The sequence below is a fragment of the Giraffa tippelskirchi genome, chromosome 12, assembly GCF_054371585.1.
Source record: "Giraffa tippelskirchi isolate mGirTip1 chromosome 12, T2T-mGirTip1v1.2.pri, whole genome shotgun sequence".
NCBI classification, from domain to species: domain Eukaryota; kingdom Metazoa; phylum Chordata; class Mammalia; order Artiodactyla; family Giraffidae; genus Giraffa; species Giraffa tippelskirchi.
This window is the reverse complement of record NC_137286.1, coordinates 47,144,526-47,157,340: the sequence shown is the minus strand read 5'-3', so window position 1 is coordinate 47,157,340 and position 12,815 is coordinate 47,144,526. Positions and strand designations below refer to the sequence as shown.

The 12,815-nt window shown below is 48.8% G+C and overlaps 1 protein-coding gene across 3 annotated transcripts; it reads right to left on the bottom strand.

The window, feature by feature from the left end:
- Positions 1-575: 575 nt before the first annotated feature.
- Positions 576-9,752, bottom strand: LOC145530507 (myeloid-associated differentiation marker-like). Of its 3 annotated transcripts, none has more exons than XM_081551986.1 (2): positions 9,695-9,752; positions 576-4,034 (listed from the first exon to the last, which is right to left on the bottom strand). In XM_081551986.1, exon 2 carries the CDS (start codon positions 3,666-3,668, stop codon positions 2,739-2,741), a length of 930 nt encoding a protein of 309 aa, XP_081408112.1. In that variant the 5' UTR covers positions 3,669-4,034; positions 9,695-9,752; the 3' UTR covers positions 576-2,738. The 3 variants fall into 3 exon arrangements, with proteins under 3 accessions (XP_081408112.1, XP_081408110.1, XP_081408111.1); XM_081551984.1 differs by having other exon boundaries at positions 9,706-9,752; XM_081551985.1 differs by having other exon boundaries at positions 576-4,047; positions 9,710-9,752.
- Between the last annotated feature and the right edge of the window lie 3,063 nt (positions 9,753-12,815).

The following is a 12,815-nucleotide window of genomic DNA, read 5'->3' as shown; positions in this document are numbered from 1 at the left end:
GTTCAGGTGTGGGTGGGGAGTCAGAGGGAGGCGCTCCCAGAGACCTAGGTTTAGGTAAGCGTGGAAATTTAAAATGTCTGGGACTCTTCTGAGCTCTAGGTAAATTTGGGGCAGATAGAATATTTTAGATTTTTTTCTTTGTTTTCTTTCGTCTTTATATTGAGATTTTAAAAGGACATTATAAACGTAGGAGAGGGGACAAGTCTTTTCTTTATGAACGACAGTAGGGGCTGTCAGTAGGGAATGAAGAGCTCTGGGGAATTTTTCTAAACTGTATATATCGATATAGATCACATACAGAATCAGGAAGCAGAAGAAAACAACTAGTACACAGAACACACGTGTGTGCACCACACACTGAAGCAATGTGATTTCTTGGACAATGGAAGCAGCAATCCCCAACCTCTCAAAACACCTGCCCAAAAAATTTGAAAAGAAATTTCCCTTTTACGAATAGGTGGCTGTGTACTCAGTCATGTCCAACTCTTTATTGCCGGAGTCCAGCTCCAGCTGGTCCAGGGTTTCCTCAGGAAGGACGGTGTCGGCGATGTGAAATGAGAAGACACAGCAAGTCCTGGTGTTTCCAAGTGTCTTCTGACTTTATTGTTTTTTAAGACAGCTTTTATATCTTTAGTTGTATTTTTTAAAGAATATAGGCACAGCAGATTATGACAAAGAAAGAATTCATTAACAGAAAGTTTTAAAGTAAAACCTGTTTTTCTAAGGGTTGATCAGCCAAAACACTTTTGTATCAGGCACAGCAGATTATGACAAAGAATGAATTCATCAACAGAAAGTTTTAAAGTAACACCTGTTTTTTCATAATCTATCTTATGCCTTGAGACCAACAGAAAGGAATGTAGTCCCATAAAGTCATGGTACAGCAAGCTGAAACAATGTAGCACAAATGTCAGTGCCTAGCAAAATCACCAGCTGAATTAACAAACGTCTTATTATTTGTATTAAAGCTAAACTTTTATTTATATAAATCTCTAACTATTATGTTTTCATTATATAGGCTAAATACGTTAAGAGCAAAAACATAGTGAGTAAATATAGACTAAGTAACAGTTTCATAAAGTAATATTTCTTGTATATCCTAACAAGCCTTTCTTTCCTACAAAGGGCTCTGTGCCCATTGGGGCTTTTTGTGTGGAGGCTCTCAATGCTGTTTTGTTGTTAAGGAGCAGTCAAGCACATTAGCTCCAAAGGCACAGGTACATTTATTAAGCAAACCAATATGCTAGCAAGAGGAATTTAGATTAGCATATTTTATATCCCAGATAATTTTATTAGGGTGCTACCGTTTAGGGGCCTTGTCGATTGAGGTTTCAGATTGATCTATTTTAGAAGAGAATCAGGAAAAGCCTTTTGTCTAAGTCACAGAAAATAAGAAGAGGTTTATTGTAGCAAACATCAGAAAGACAGACATCATCTTTAAGGTGAGTGCTGAGGCAGCCTCCCGAGAATCCCTGAGGCCTGAGAAGCCGTGCTCGATCAGTCCTTTTCCTCATGACTCTGTCATGAGTGGGATCTCGTGAGCTGGCTCCCGGCACTTTATGACCCCATGGACTGTAGGCTGCCAGGCTCCTCTGTCCATGGAATTCTCTAGGCAAGAATACTGGAGTGCCTGGCCATTTCATGCAGGGGATCTTCTCGACCCAGGGATCAAACCCACATCTTTTGTATCTACTGCATTGGCAAGCAGATTCTTTACCACTGCACCACCACCTAGGAAGCCCTTATGAGTAGGTTCACTCAGTGCTTTTTGCCCTTGACCAGAAAAAAAGAAAAGAATGGGGGGGAAAGACCGACATATCAGCTTTAAGGCTGGCAGTGGCCATGTTTTTCTCCTTGCAGAGGCAAGACATATTTTTTGACACTGAGGGTGGAAAACCACATCACTGCCACTCACTAATAATGCAGATATTTATCTTCAAGATCCTGTGGTTCTTTGCCAGCAATACTTTTGATTCCTCAGAGATTGTTTAGGATGGAAGACATCTATGCTTTTCTTCTCCTAAGATGCACTAGAGACAGTGGGTGTTACTGAGCCTGCAAAAATTCTGAAGATAATCTCCGGTGAGGCTGAGCACCAGGTGGGGCCCAGGCACCTAGGGCCTCTGCTTTAAAACTCCTGCCCGCTGGGAATTATTGACCTCCAGAGATTTTCTTTTAAACTTAAAGGGGAGGTTCACTACACTATATACCCCCTTCCACTGGGAGAAAGGAAACCTAATGCTTAGTTGCCCACCCAAACACCAAATCCACAGACATACACCAACTAAGGCACCCCCACAGGGACAGACACACTATGGCAATGAGTCTCCTCTGGAGGCCCAGGGTGTGAACAGCTGCACAGAGGGCTGTGTGCTGTGGAGTCAGCACCTTAGGAGGTGGGAGGGGGTGGTGGACAGAGAAGGAAGGAGTCTCAGGTCCCGATGGATCAGAAGGAAAATGGGGAGATGTGGTCAGGACACAGGACATGAGAAAACCAAGGATGACCAGAAGAGGGGTGAAAAGCAGGAAATGTAGGAAAGATGAGAGAAGCAAGAGAAAAGCAAAACAAGTTGTGGGCAACCACACTAAACAACAAGAAGACAGAGGGGAAGGAGGGAAGGAAACAGAAAAGAGAGTGACATGAGTGGAGAAGGATGTGAGGAGGGAGAGAGGAGATCCAGGAAGAGGACATCAGAGGATGTCAGAGCTCGGTGAGAATACTTCCTATGAGCAGGGGATCAGGGGTCCGTGGACTGATCCTCAGTCCTTACACAAACCTGGCAGGCCCAGTACACCAGGTCGGCCATGTAAACAGGCAGGTTGATGCCTGTCAGGATGGCCACAGCCAGTCCCTGGTCCCAGGTGCACATGAGTTCATCGATGCAGCTGCTATCGCTGGACCGCTGGGGCAGACCGCCGAACTCCTCGTTGAACTGGTAGAGCGGCCAGAGGACCAGAGCGCTGATGTAGAGGAGGACGGAGAGCAGGGTGAGCACAAGCTGGAAAATGGGGAAGGGGACCGGCAATCTGTTGTCATATTCGCACAGGTTCAGCAGAAGAGCCACCGATGATAGGAAGAAACAGATGGAGTACACGGCCACACACCACTCCAGGGCCGGCTGGTGCAGGTACAGGGAGGTGTCGCTGAGGAAGGCCAAGATGATGCCGGCCACGAAGGTCTCCAGCACCTTCAGCCGGCCTGGCAGGGTGTGCATGTAGCAGGAGATATCGTACAGCTCGTAGAGTTTCCACGTGAAAGCCACATCCAGGGCATAGAACACAGAAGCGACACAGGAGAAGGCAGTGGCGGCGATGGCCCGGTCCCTAACAGGGGCATATGGAATGAACTGGACATAGGTGATGGAGTAGATGATGGAGGCTGAGAGGCAGACGAGAGCGGCGTAGCAGGCATAGGTGACAGGGAAATTGTACCAGTAGAAAGGAAAGATGGACTGGAAACCAGTATACTCGACGATGACTACAATGAGTGTCACAGCAAAACATAAGCACCAGATGGCCATGAACCAGTTATCTATGTCCTCTCTCCACAAGCCCATGTCAGCCACCAGGGAGAAGGCCACGCAGGTGGAGAGGAGCTGCGGCAGGCGGAACCGCCAGAACACTTTGGAAAACTGGTCAGTGTATACCCATGTCGCCCTGGTTGGCATGGTGTTGTGATGATTAGGCAGGTCACAGTCATGGGTATAAAATGGTCTTCACTGAAGACCTACCAGAGAAAGATCCAGCTCGGGAGGCAGATTAAGTCAGATGCCTGGAAAGGGCTCAGGTGTCTGTGGCTACTGAGTCTCAGGATCTGTGGAGCTTAAACCAATGGCCCAGATACTTGTTGATAGCAAATCTGCTCCAGGATTGTTCTCCCCGGCCGTCACCCTTGCGCTTGTCAGGAGACTTGTCTTATCCGAAATCTCACAGCTGTGTGGTCTGGCTTCAAACGATGAACAATTTTTACCTCTTCATGCTCCCTGCTGTTATAGAGATGCAGGGTAGGATGGTCCTTATCTGCAACCACATCCCTTCAAAGGATCGGCAAAATGTAGAAAATTGAAAAAATTCATTTCTTAACAAATTTGACCAGAATAGTCATAAGACAATTTATGCGCTTTATTCATTTCACTTAGTGTGAATATTTAAAAATTCAGTTGCAAAAAAACTAATCTGTTTGATTACAAGGTGTTTTCATGCCCCAGTTTCCCTTGTGGTTCAGAAGGTAAAGAATCTGCTTGCAATGCAGAGACCCAGGTTCGATCCCTGGGCCGAGAAGATCCCTGGGAAAAGGAAATGGCAGCCCACTGCAGTATTCTTGTATGGGAAATCCCATTGACAGACAGCCTGGCAGGCTACAGTGCTGAGATTGTAAAGAGTCCCACATGACTGAGCAACTAACACTTCACACCCAATGGAGTGTGATGTCCTACAGACTAGATTCACCATGTCACCTCTGAAGGTGAAAATTTCTGAGTTCTGGAGCATATCTGACCATAAGCGTTTCAGAAAAAGGACTTTGGGTTGTACTGCTAACCGCATTTTACAGATGAGAAAACTAAGGCTTGTGGAATCAAGTACATTCCCTAAGGTCAAAGGTTAGGAGTGGGAACTTCAGATGAAAATGCTAAAGCTGTGGATTTAAACACTTTGCTCTACAGCCCACATATCCGTAGCCCCCCTGTGGGTTAACAGCCTCCTTCCAAGCAACCTGAAGACACATGTGTCCTGGCCTTTCCTCACTGCATCATCACTAGAAGGAGCTGCCATTTGGAGGGACACAGGTCCACTCAGAGGAGGGCAAATTCACGGGTGAACAGGGAGGATTTATGGGGTGAGAGCAAGGCCGTGGGGACAAGATGACATGGAAAGTAGGAACTGTTGTGAATTCCTTCTGCCGATTTTGCTTTAACATGTGACTCTTCCCCATTGGGAAAGGGAGACCCCAACCCCACATTACTCCAAGATGGTGGATTAAGGAGGAACCACAGAATAAATTAACATAATGTTGGTCTCTTAAACACCAAAGCTGCCATGCAGGTGGGAGTCTGGAAAGATCTAGGAGCAGTCCGACCTGAGTGAGGAATTTCCTTTTCTGGGAGACAGGTTAGCAGCTTCCAAGCTGGGAAGAAGGAATTGGAAATGAACAAGGATGCTGTGTCTCATGCTGACATGGAGCATTTCAGGGCATCCCAGGGAGGGGGTGGGGATGGACGGATGATCGGCCCCCTTTTAAGAGCAGGAGATGAAAGAGGAGGCACCTGCTAGACCCCTGGGAGGGGACAGCCCTGAGGATGCACCTGGGACTGGGGTGAAGGGAGGGGGGTGCAGAATGGAGATGACTCAGGGGGATTCCAGGGTCCCAGTGGCCCTGAGGCAGCCCAGTAAGCATCTTCTGACCCAGAATGGATGCAGGCATGTAGCCAACCTTCCCCATGAAGGAGGGGCCTCGACTGGAACTGAGACAAGAGAACAGGGGCCTAAAGCGGTTTCAGGGCTGTGAAAGGGACACATGGCCAGAGTGGCAGGGACCCTGGAGACCATGGAATTGCCCAGGTCACCTGCCCAAGGCAGTCTCACCAGCCAAGGCTGCAGTCCTGCTCACACAGGGGCTCCTCCAGGGTCCAGTGTGTGGGGGGAGTGAGACCCCTCCCAGCCTGCCCCCTCCTCAGGGACAGCTGCCCTGTTTCCAAGGGACTATTTGCTGAGAGGCCCCCAGGGCTGAAGGGCCAGCACCCGGAGCCCCAGCCAGCTTCCTGCCATCAGGGGCCTTGTCTCCTTTGCTGATAATACAAGCTGAGGCTGGAAAGAGAAACACAGAGCAAACCTGAGAACCTCCCTGGACTCCCAAAGCTCCTTGAGCCCCAATTGCCAGTGGAGCCCTGGAGCCTGCGGGTCTCCCAGTGGGCACTGCCAGGGTGGGGGCAGGGCACCGGGGTGAGGGAAGCTGAGGGTGTCATGCTCTCTGTACCCCAGTTTGATCCCAGTTTAATTACTTGAACTCAGCCTGAAATTCCACCTAAGACTAAGAGACCACTTCAATGCATTGAATGCATTGAATCAATTGAATGCATCAGAGAGAGGATATGGAGAAGAGGAGGCATGAGGATTCCAACCGTGTGACCCTGGGTCAGGCCTGTGCCCTCTCTGGGCCTCTGTTCCTCCACCTGGAAAGCAGGAAGTGGACGTTGGCCTGAGTGTCCCAGCAGCCCCTGCACCACTCTAATTGTGAGCCTGAACATGGTGCCCCCGTCAGAGCACAGCCTGGAGGTGGTGGAGCCCTGCCTGCCCAACGCCAGGCGTGTGGAGTGGAAGACAGGGAGCCAGGAGGGTCGTGGCTGGGACAGAGGAAGAAAGGAGGGGGTCCCAGAAGGGCAGAGAAGGAGGAGGGGAGATGGACACTCAGAGTGACAAGGAGTAGACCCTTCATAGCTGGATGATCACGGCAAGCTACTCAATAGAGCCTCAGCTTCCCCATCGATTCAATGTCTCTATACCTACTTTGTGTCAATTAAATGAAGAAAACCATGTGATGGGCTCATTAGAGGGCCTGTCACATGGAACCCTCAATCCATGCCAGCTACCTCCCCGCCCCCTCACAGAGGACCCAGAAGGCCCGGGCCCCAGTCTGGACATCAGCACACGCAGCTTGATCTGCTGCAGGCCAGGGGCTGCAAACCAGTTTGTACTGGAGGTGGACTCTTGATGTGTTCGGTTTTCCATCACAGTGTTTTCATGAAAAAATGATGTAGAATCACTAGTATTACTATTTCTTCCCTAAGTGTTTGGTGGCTGCACATTGTTTTAAGTTCACATGAAAATTCGGATTACAGCTCCTTTCCAAGCCTCAGGAGATACAGTGTCACCTGGTTTGGTTCCCTTGGCAGTGGGGAACTTATCTCCTTGCTGGAAATAAGCAGCTGCTAGGCTCTTTTCTTTATATTGTTTTCCATCCTCATCTCTGTTTAGTATTTTCTATATTTCTCTTATTCTCGTGTATAATTGACATAAAGCAGGACTATGATCATCTCATCTGTGACTGGTTTCCTGTCTTCGGCATGGCCAGGCTTCCTGTCTGCTCACAGCAGCGTCCACCCCTCCATCCAGGGAGCATCTATATTCTCAATCTCAACCTCAGCCTTCAGTACATTTCAAATGCTCTGAAATCATATGTAGACATGAGTGTACATACATGCATACATGTTTGTAGGGAGTATCTGTATCTTTTTTCCTGTTTTGTAAACATGAGACCATGTCTTCCCAGAGCATCTTGCTTTTCCACCACCCCAGAGAGGTGCATCTGGTCCTCTCCAGGGACCCTAGTCCTCTCCATCCTTTTTACTTATTTCCTTCCCTCCTGGCTCCTTGGGCATCAGTGGACCCTCCCCTGTGCGTCTCAGACACTGGGGGACACAAGATATGACAGAGGGTCCTGGGATCCATGTTACCATCATGCTCTGAAGCAGGAGGACTGGAATCTTTGCTGGAAACTTAAAAAATATGACAAAAATTACATTTTCCATTTCTAGAAATTCATCTTGGTCTACTAGGGCTACTGCAGCCAATTATCACAAGCCTGATGGCTTAAAACAACAGAAACGTATTCTCTCACAGTTCTGGAGATCAGCGTTTTGAAACAAGGTGTCAGCAGGGTTGCTCTGTCTCTGATGCCCCAGGGGAGGGGGTCCCTCTTTGCCTCTTTAGCTTCTGGAGGCCCCTTGGCTTGTGGCTGTGTTACCCAACTCAGGCTTGTCTGCTCGTCCCTCAAGAAGCCAAATATCGAGTGACGAGTGTTGGGCTTTTTCTAGAACAAGGTGCCACTCATCCGCTGTGAACACAATCATCGCCCATGTCTGTGCATCAGCCCATGTTGGGCGGTTGGTTAAAAAAATATATATATTAATGAACATTTCCACCATTTTTTGTGGATATCTGTGTATAGAGGATTGGTAATTTTCCAGTTTAGTAGGTCTGAGGTGGAAAACAGAGTATAAGTCCAATAATAGTCAACTGTTTGTCCTCTTAACACTCAGACCTCCTCCAGGTAATTGTCTCAGTGGAAATCTACCCTCCCCACCTCTCCACCCAATCGGGGTCTTGAAGGGAGAGACTATTTCAGACTCCCTTTTTTCCTTCTGCTGGAGGGGCACTCAGGCTGTGCCCACCCCCACACTAGATCTCCTCCTCCTTCCACAGATTGTGGAGGGACGGGTGGCGCAGACCTCATGGTAGCACCCGCCTGGGGCATCAGGACTGAAACTGTTAGGGGAAGCTCACTGACTGAAACCACCCACCCTGGCCAGGCCCTCTAGTAACCATTTGCATGAGTTGTTAGGACAGGTGGTCTTGTTAAGGAATCCGGAACTAATAAGCCACCACCAACCGGAAGAGTTCAGGAAAGGTCAAAAGGAGACACTGCGTGTCCGTCCACTTCCCAGAATCCCTCTCGCTAGCATCCATCTTGGCCGAGTGATGCATGGGCCACCAGGAAAGACTCTGAATTAAAATGATTGGCCAAAGACAACCCTGAAACTAATCCCATCACCATAAAACCCGAGACTGCAAGCCACGTGGCAGAGCTGTTCTCCTGGGTTCCCTTACCCTACTGCTCTCCACCCGGGTGCCCTTTCCCGAGAAAATCTCTTGCTTTGTCAGCACATGTGTCTCCTCAGACAATTCATTTCCGAGTGTTAGACAAGAGCCCAGTTTGGGGTTCTGGAAGGGGTCCCCCTTCCTGCAACAGAACCACAGAGATCAGGGTGGGTTCAGTTCCCTAAGAAGCTGACCCCTTCTTCTCCCTCCCTTGCTTGCAGACTCGTCTGTCAAGGACACAGGCTTTTCACAGTTTAGTTTCTTTTTACCATTAATTTAGTGCCCTTATTGGAAGAATCCTTATTATGGAGTAACAGGAAGACCCGCACATAGAATATCCTCCCACTTAGAAGATCGTTCATAAATCAGTTCTAACTGCAAAATAGTGGAGTAATGTAGAGACCCATTCGGGGGCCACGATTCCTCAGAATCGAAAATACATAGACCTGGCTGTATTATAATTTTTAAAACCCTTTGTTCTTGGTTATGAGGTCATGCCTCTAGGTTTGCTAATCTTCCAAGAGTTGTCCCAGTGGACTTCTAGAACGGATGGGTGTAGACCTCCCGCTTCACTTCACTCACTCCCCCAGAGCAGATTTCAAACAAACAAACCAGTTCTCACTCAGGGAGGACTGGTACAGAATCGTAAACAAGCCATGTTCCACTCATGTGGGTCCAAAATGACCCCGTTCCAAAGGGCAAAAATTATGTCCATATATGCGAGACAGAATAAGAGACACAGATGCATAGAACAATTTTATGGACTCTGAGGGAGAAGGTGAGGGTGGGACGTTCTGGGAGAATAGCATTGAAACATGTATATTATCATATGTGAAACAGAACACCATTCCATGTTCGATGCATGAGACAAGGGCTCAGGGCCGGGGCAATGGGATGACCCAGAGGGATGGGATGGGGAGGGAGGTGGGTGGGGGGTCCAGGAAGGGGAACACATGTAAACCCATGGCTGATTCATGTCAATGTATGGCAAAAACGATTACAATATTGTAAAGTAATTAGCACCCAACTAAAATAAATAAATTTATAAAAAAAAAAAATTATGTCCAAATGGGTGGGGAGAGGCTCCCAGGGCGCACACCCTCTACTCACTCAGTCAACAGCGCTGCTGCTCCTTCAGAGGCCAGTTTCCTTCTCTCAACAGAAAGCAAAAGCAGGCTGTGAGTGAGGGCTGGGGAGGGATAGGGCTAGTTCCGGAAACTAAGCAAGTTCTGTAGCTGTTGCAATTTTTATGTTGTAGTTCTAGCAACATAGATCCTCCCCAACCTTCCCAGCCTCATCCCCCTCTGCATCCCAGGGGGAAATGGAGGGGCCTGATTCCCAGGGACCTGACTGCTGCTTGGATACCCAGCACTGTACCCCACTCAGCCTCGACTGTTGGTTTCTGAAGAAACCAATATTGAAAGACAAGCGTTGGAGAGAAAAAAAAAAAGAGCCTTATGTTAAGGCAGCCGGCCAAAAGGGGAGAAGGTGGATCACTGTGCAAGAGAGCCAGCTCCCACCCCTGCAAGATTCACCGGGGATTTATACAAGGAGGGGAGCAGGAAAGGGCTGCAGGCTGCTCGCTGGGGGAATCCTGTGCTGCTATTTTTGGAGACGTTTACATTAACCATGAGGCACCTTGCTGGCTTTTATTTATGTATGTTTTTTCTTCCCCCACCCCCTCCTTGCTGGCTTTTAAACTTGGGTGTGGCCCTTACATTTTCCAGATCGGCAGGTCGTTGTTCTAGGGGTCAGGGTCATATATTTCTAGAGAATGAAGAACTAAGACAGAAACAGCAAAACAGACACAGGGAACCAGTCCATCAAACCGCAGAGCTGTGTTTAACTCTTCACAAGCCTTCTGTTGTTAAGCAAACGGTTAAAAAGCGGTGCTGGTGACCTGCCTGAGCACGAGAACTACAATGAGCCTCTCCTCAGGCCCCAGCTTCAAGCCCATCATGGGCTTCTCCTTCCTCCTGGGGCAGCTGCTCTCCACCTGTGTGCCCTTCTCGCTGGTGACCAGCATGGACGCTCTGAAAGGATGCTGCTGCTGTTGCTGCTGCTAAGTCGCTTCAGTCATGCCCGACTCTGTGCGACCGTGTAGATGGCGGCCCACCAGGCTCCCCTGTCCCCGGGACTCTCCAGGCAAGAACACTGGAGTGGATTGCCAGTTCCTTCTCCAATGCATGAAAGTGAAAAGTGAAAGTGAAGCGGCTCAGTCGTGTCCGACTCTTAGCGACCCCACAGACTGCAGCCTACCAGGCTCCTCTGTCCATGGGATTTTCCAGGAGCGAGTACTGGAGTGGGTCACCAGTGCCTTCTCCAGCTCTGAAATGGGGAAGGGGTTAATTAGCGTCCATCTGGTGCTTCTGCTTCGCTGTGACCCTCACCATCTTCACAGCGGAGTTGTGTGGGGTCTAGTCCTGCCTCTTCTTCTCCTGGGATGGTTTTCTCTACACCCACACCTTTTCCTTCTATCCCTTCTAGAAGTCTTCTGGGACACGTCTTGGCCAATTGGCAATACTAGAGTATGACTGTAACCAAGAAGAAAAATGATTTTTAAATTTTAATACACCCTAATCCATGTACATTGGAGAAGGAAATGGCAACCCACTCCGGTGTTCTTGCCTGGAGAATCCCGGGGAAGGGAGAGCCTGGTGGGCTGTGGTCTATGGGGTCGCACAGAGTCAGACACGACTGAAGCGACTTAGCAGCAGTAGCAGCAGCAATCCATGTATGTTTTCTATTCTAAAAGAACAGTGTACTCCCTGAATTGGTTTCTAAATTCCTCCAATCTTTTGCAGTTAGAACTGATTTGTTAAAGATCTGGTGAGTAGGGGGAAATGCCATGGGCAGCTTTCCTGTTACTCTAGAATGAAGGTTCTTCCAACAAGGGCACTAAATTAATGGTATTGATCTCGGATGGCCTTCGCCTGCAGCGGCTTAAGCGGTGGTTGGGTTCCCAGCCAGAGATTGACGCCACCCGGCCTCAATGGTGGTGAAAGCACAGATCGTAGCCAGTACACCAGTGGTCAGTGACCAGGGCCCTGGCCCTTCAGCTGTGCAGAAAAGAATTTCCACAAAGACAGATGTGAAACAGGTCAAGTATTTATTAAGAGGAAAAAGAGTACAGTACGTGTGGATAGAAACACAGGCAAAGTCAGGGAGAGTCACTGAGTCACACCCTCGTGGCAGTTTGAATTACTTTTATGGGACATTTCTTCTGGATTTCCTTTGGCCAATCACTTTGTTTTGCCTGGTTCAGAGTCCATATTTGGTATATCTCAGGACCCTCCCATGTGTGCACACATTTCTTAGACAGGATGGATTCTTCCGAAGAGGCCTATGGGTAGCCTGGCATTAGTTAGCATCACTCCCTTTTGACTTCCAAGGAGCTTTTCTGCTCATGTGTGGTCAGGGTGGTCTCCTGACTTTGAGAAGGAGAAATATGCAGGGCCCAGCCTCCTACCTTAATAGTTTTGCTACTCTAGTCTTGGAGTTTTGGTCCATAGGGAATGTATCTCCAATCAGTTTACCCTGATGGGGTCCATCTACCTCCCGTCTCAGTATGAAAAGGAAACTAAATTTTCACAATTTAGCCTGCCCTCTTTACAGAGGCTACAGTCCATGGGGTCGCTAAGAGTTGGCAGACTGAGCGACTTCACTTTCACTTTTCCCTTTCATGCACTGGAGAAGGAAACGGCAACCCACTCCAGTATTTTTGCCTGGAGAATCCCAGGGACGGCGGAGCCTGGTGGGCTGCCGTCTATAGGGTCGCACAGAGTCGGACACGACTGAAGCGACTTAGCAGCAGGAGCAGCTTTACAGAGGAGTCTTCACAGGCAATGGGCGAAGAAAAGGGGGTCAGCTTCTTATGGAACTGAATCCACCCTGACCTCTGTGGTTCCAATCCTGATGCCCAAGGCAGGGGCTGCCCCGGGGTCTGTGCCCACTCCCTCCCCTCCCGCCCCTAGTCTCTGGAAGGACGAGGGGTTCTAGTGTGGGGACGGGGCAGAGCCTCAGCACCCCTACAACATGAGGAAGAAAGAAGGTCTGAGTAATCTTTCCCTTTAAGATAGGATGCTCTGTTTGGCCAGGGTGTGTCCAGGTGTGTGTGCGTGTGTGTGTGTGTGTGTGTGTGTGTGTGAGTTGCACAGTCATGTCTGACTTTTGTGACTCCATGGAGTGTAGCCTGCCAGGCTCCTCTGTCCACGGGATTC

Bases quoted from the DNA above. Each gene is read 5' to 3' on its own strand.
- LOC145530507 (XM_081551986.1), bottom strand. From the start codon at position 3,668: ATGCCAACCAGGGCGACATGGGTATACACTGACCAGTTTTCCAAAGTG.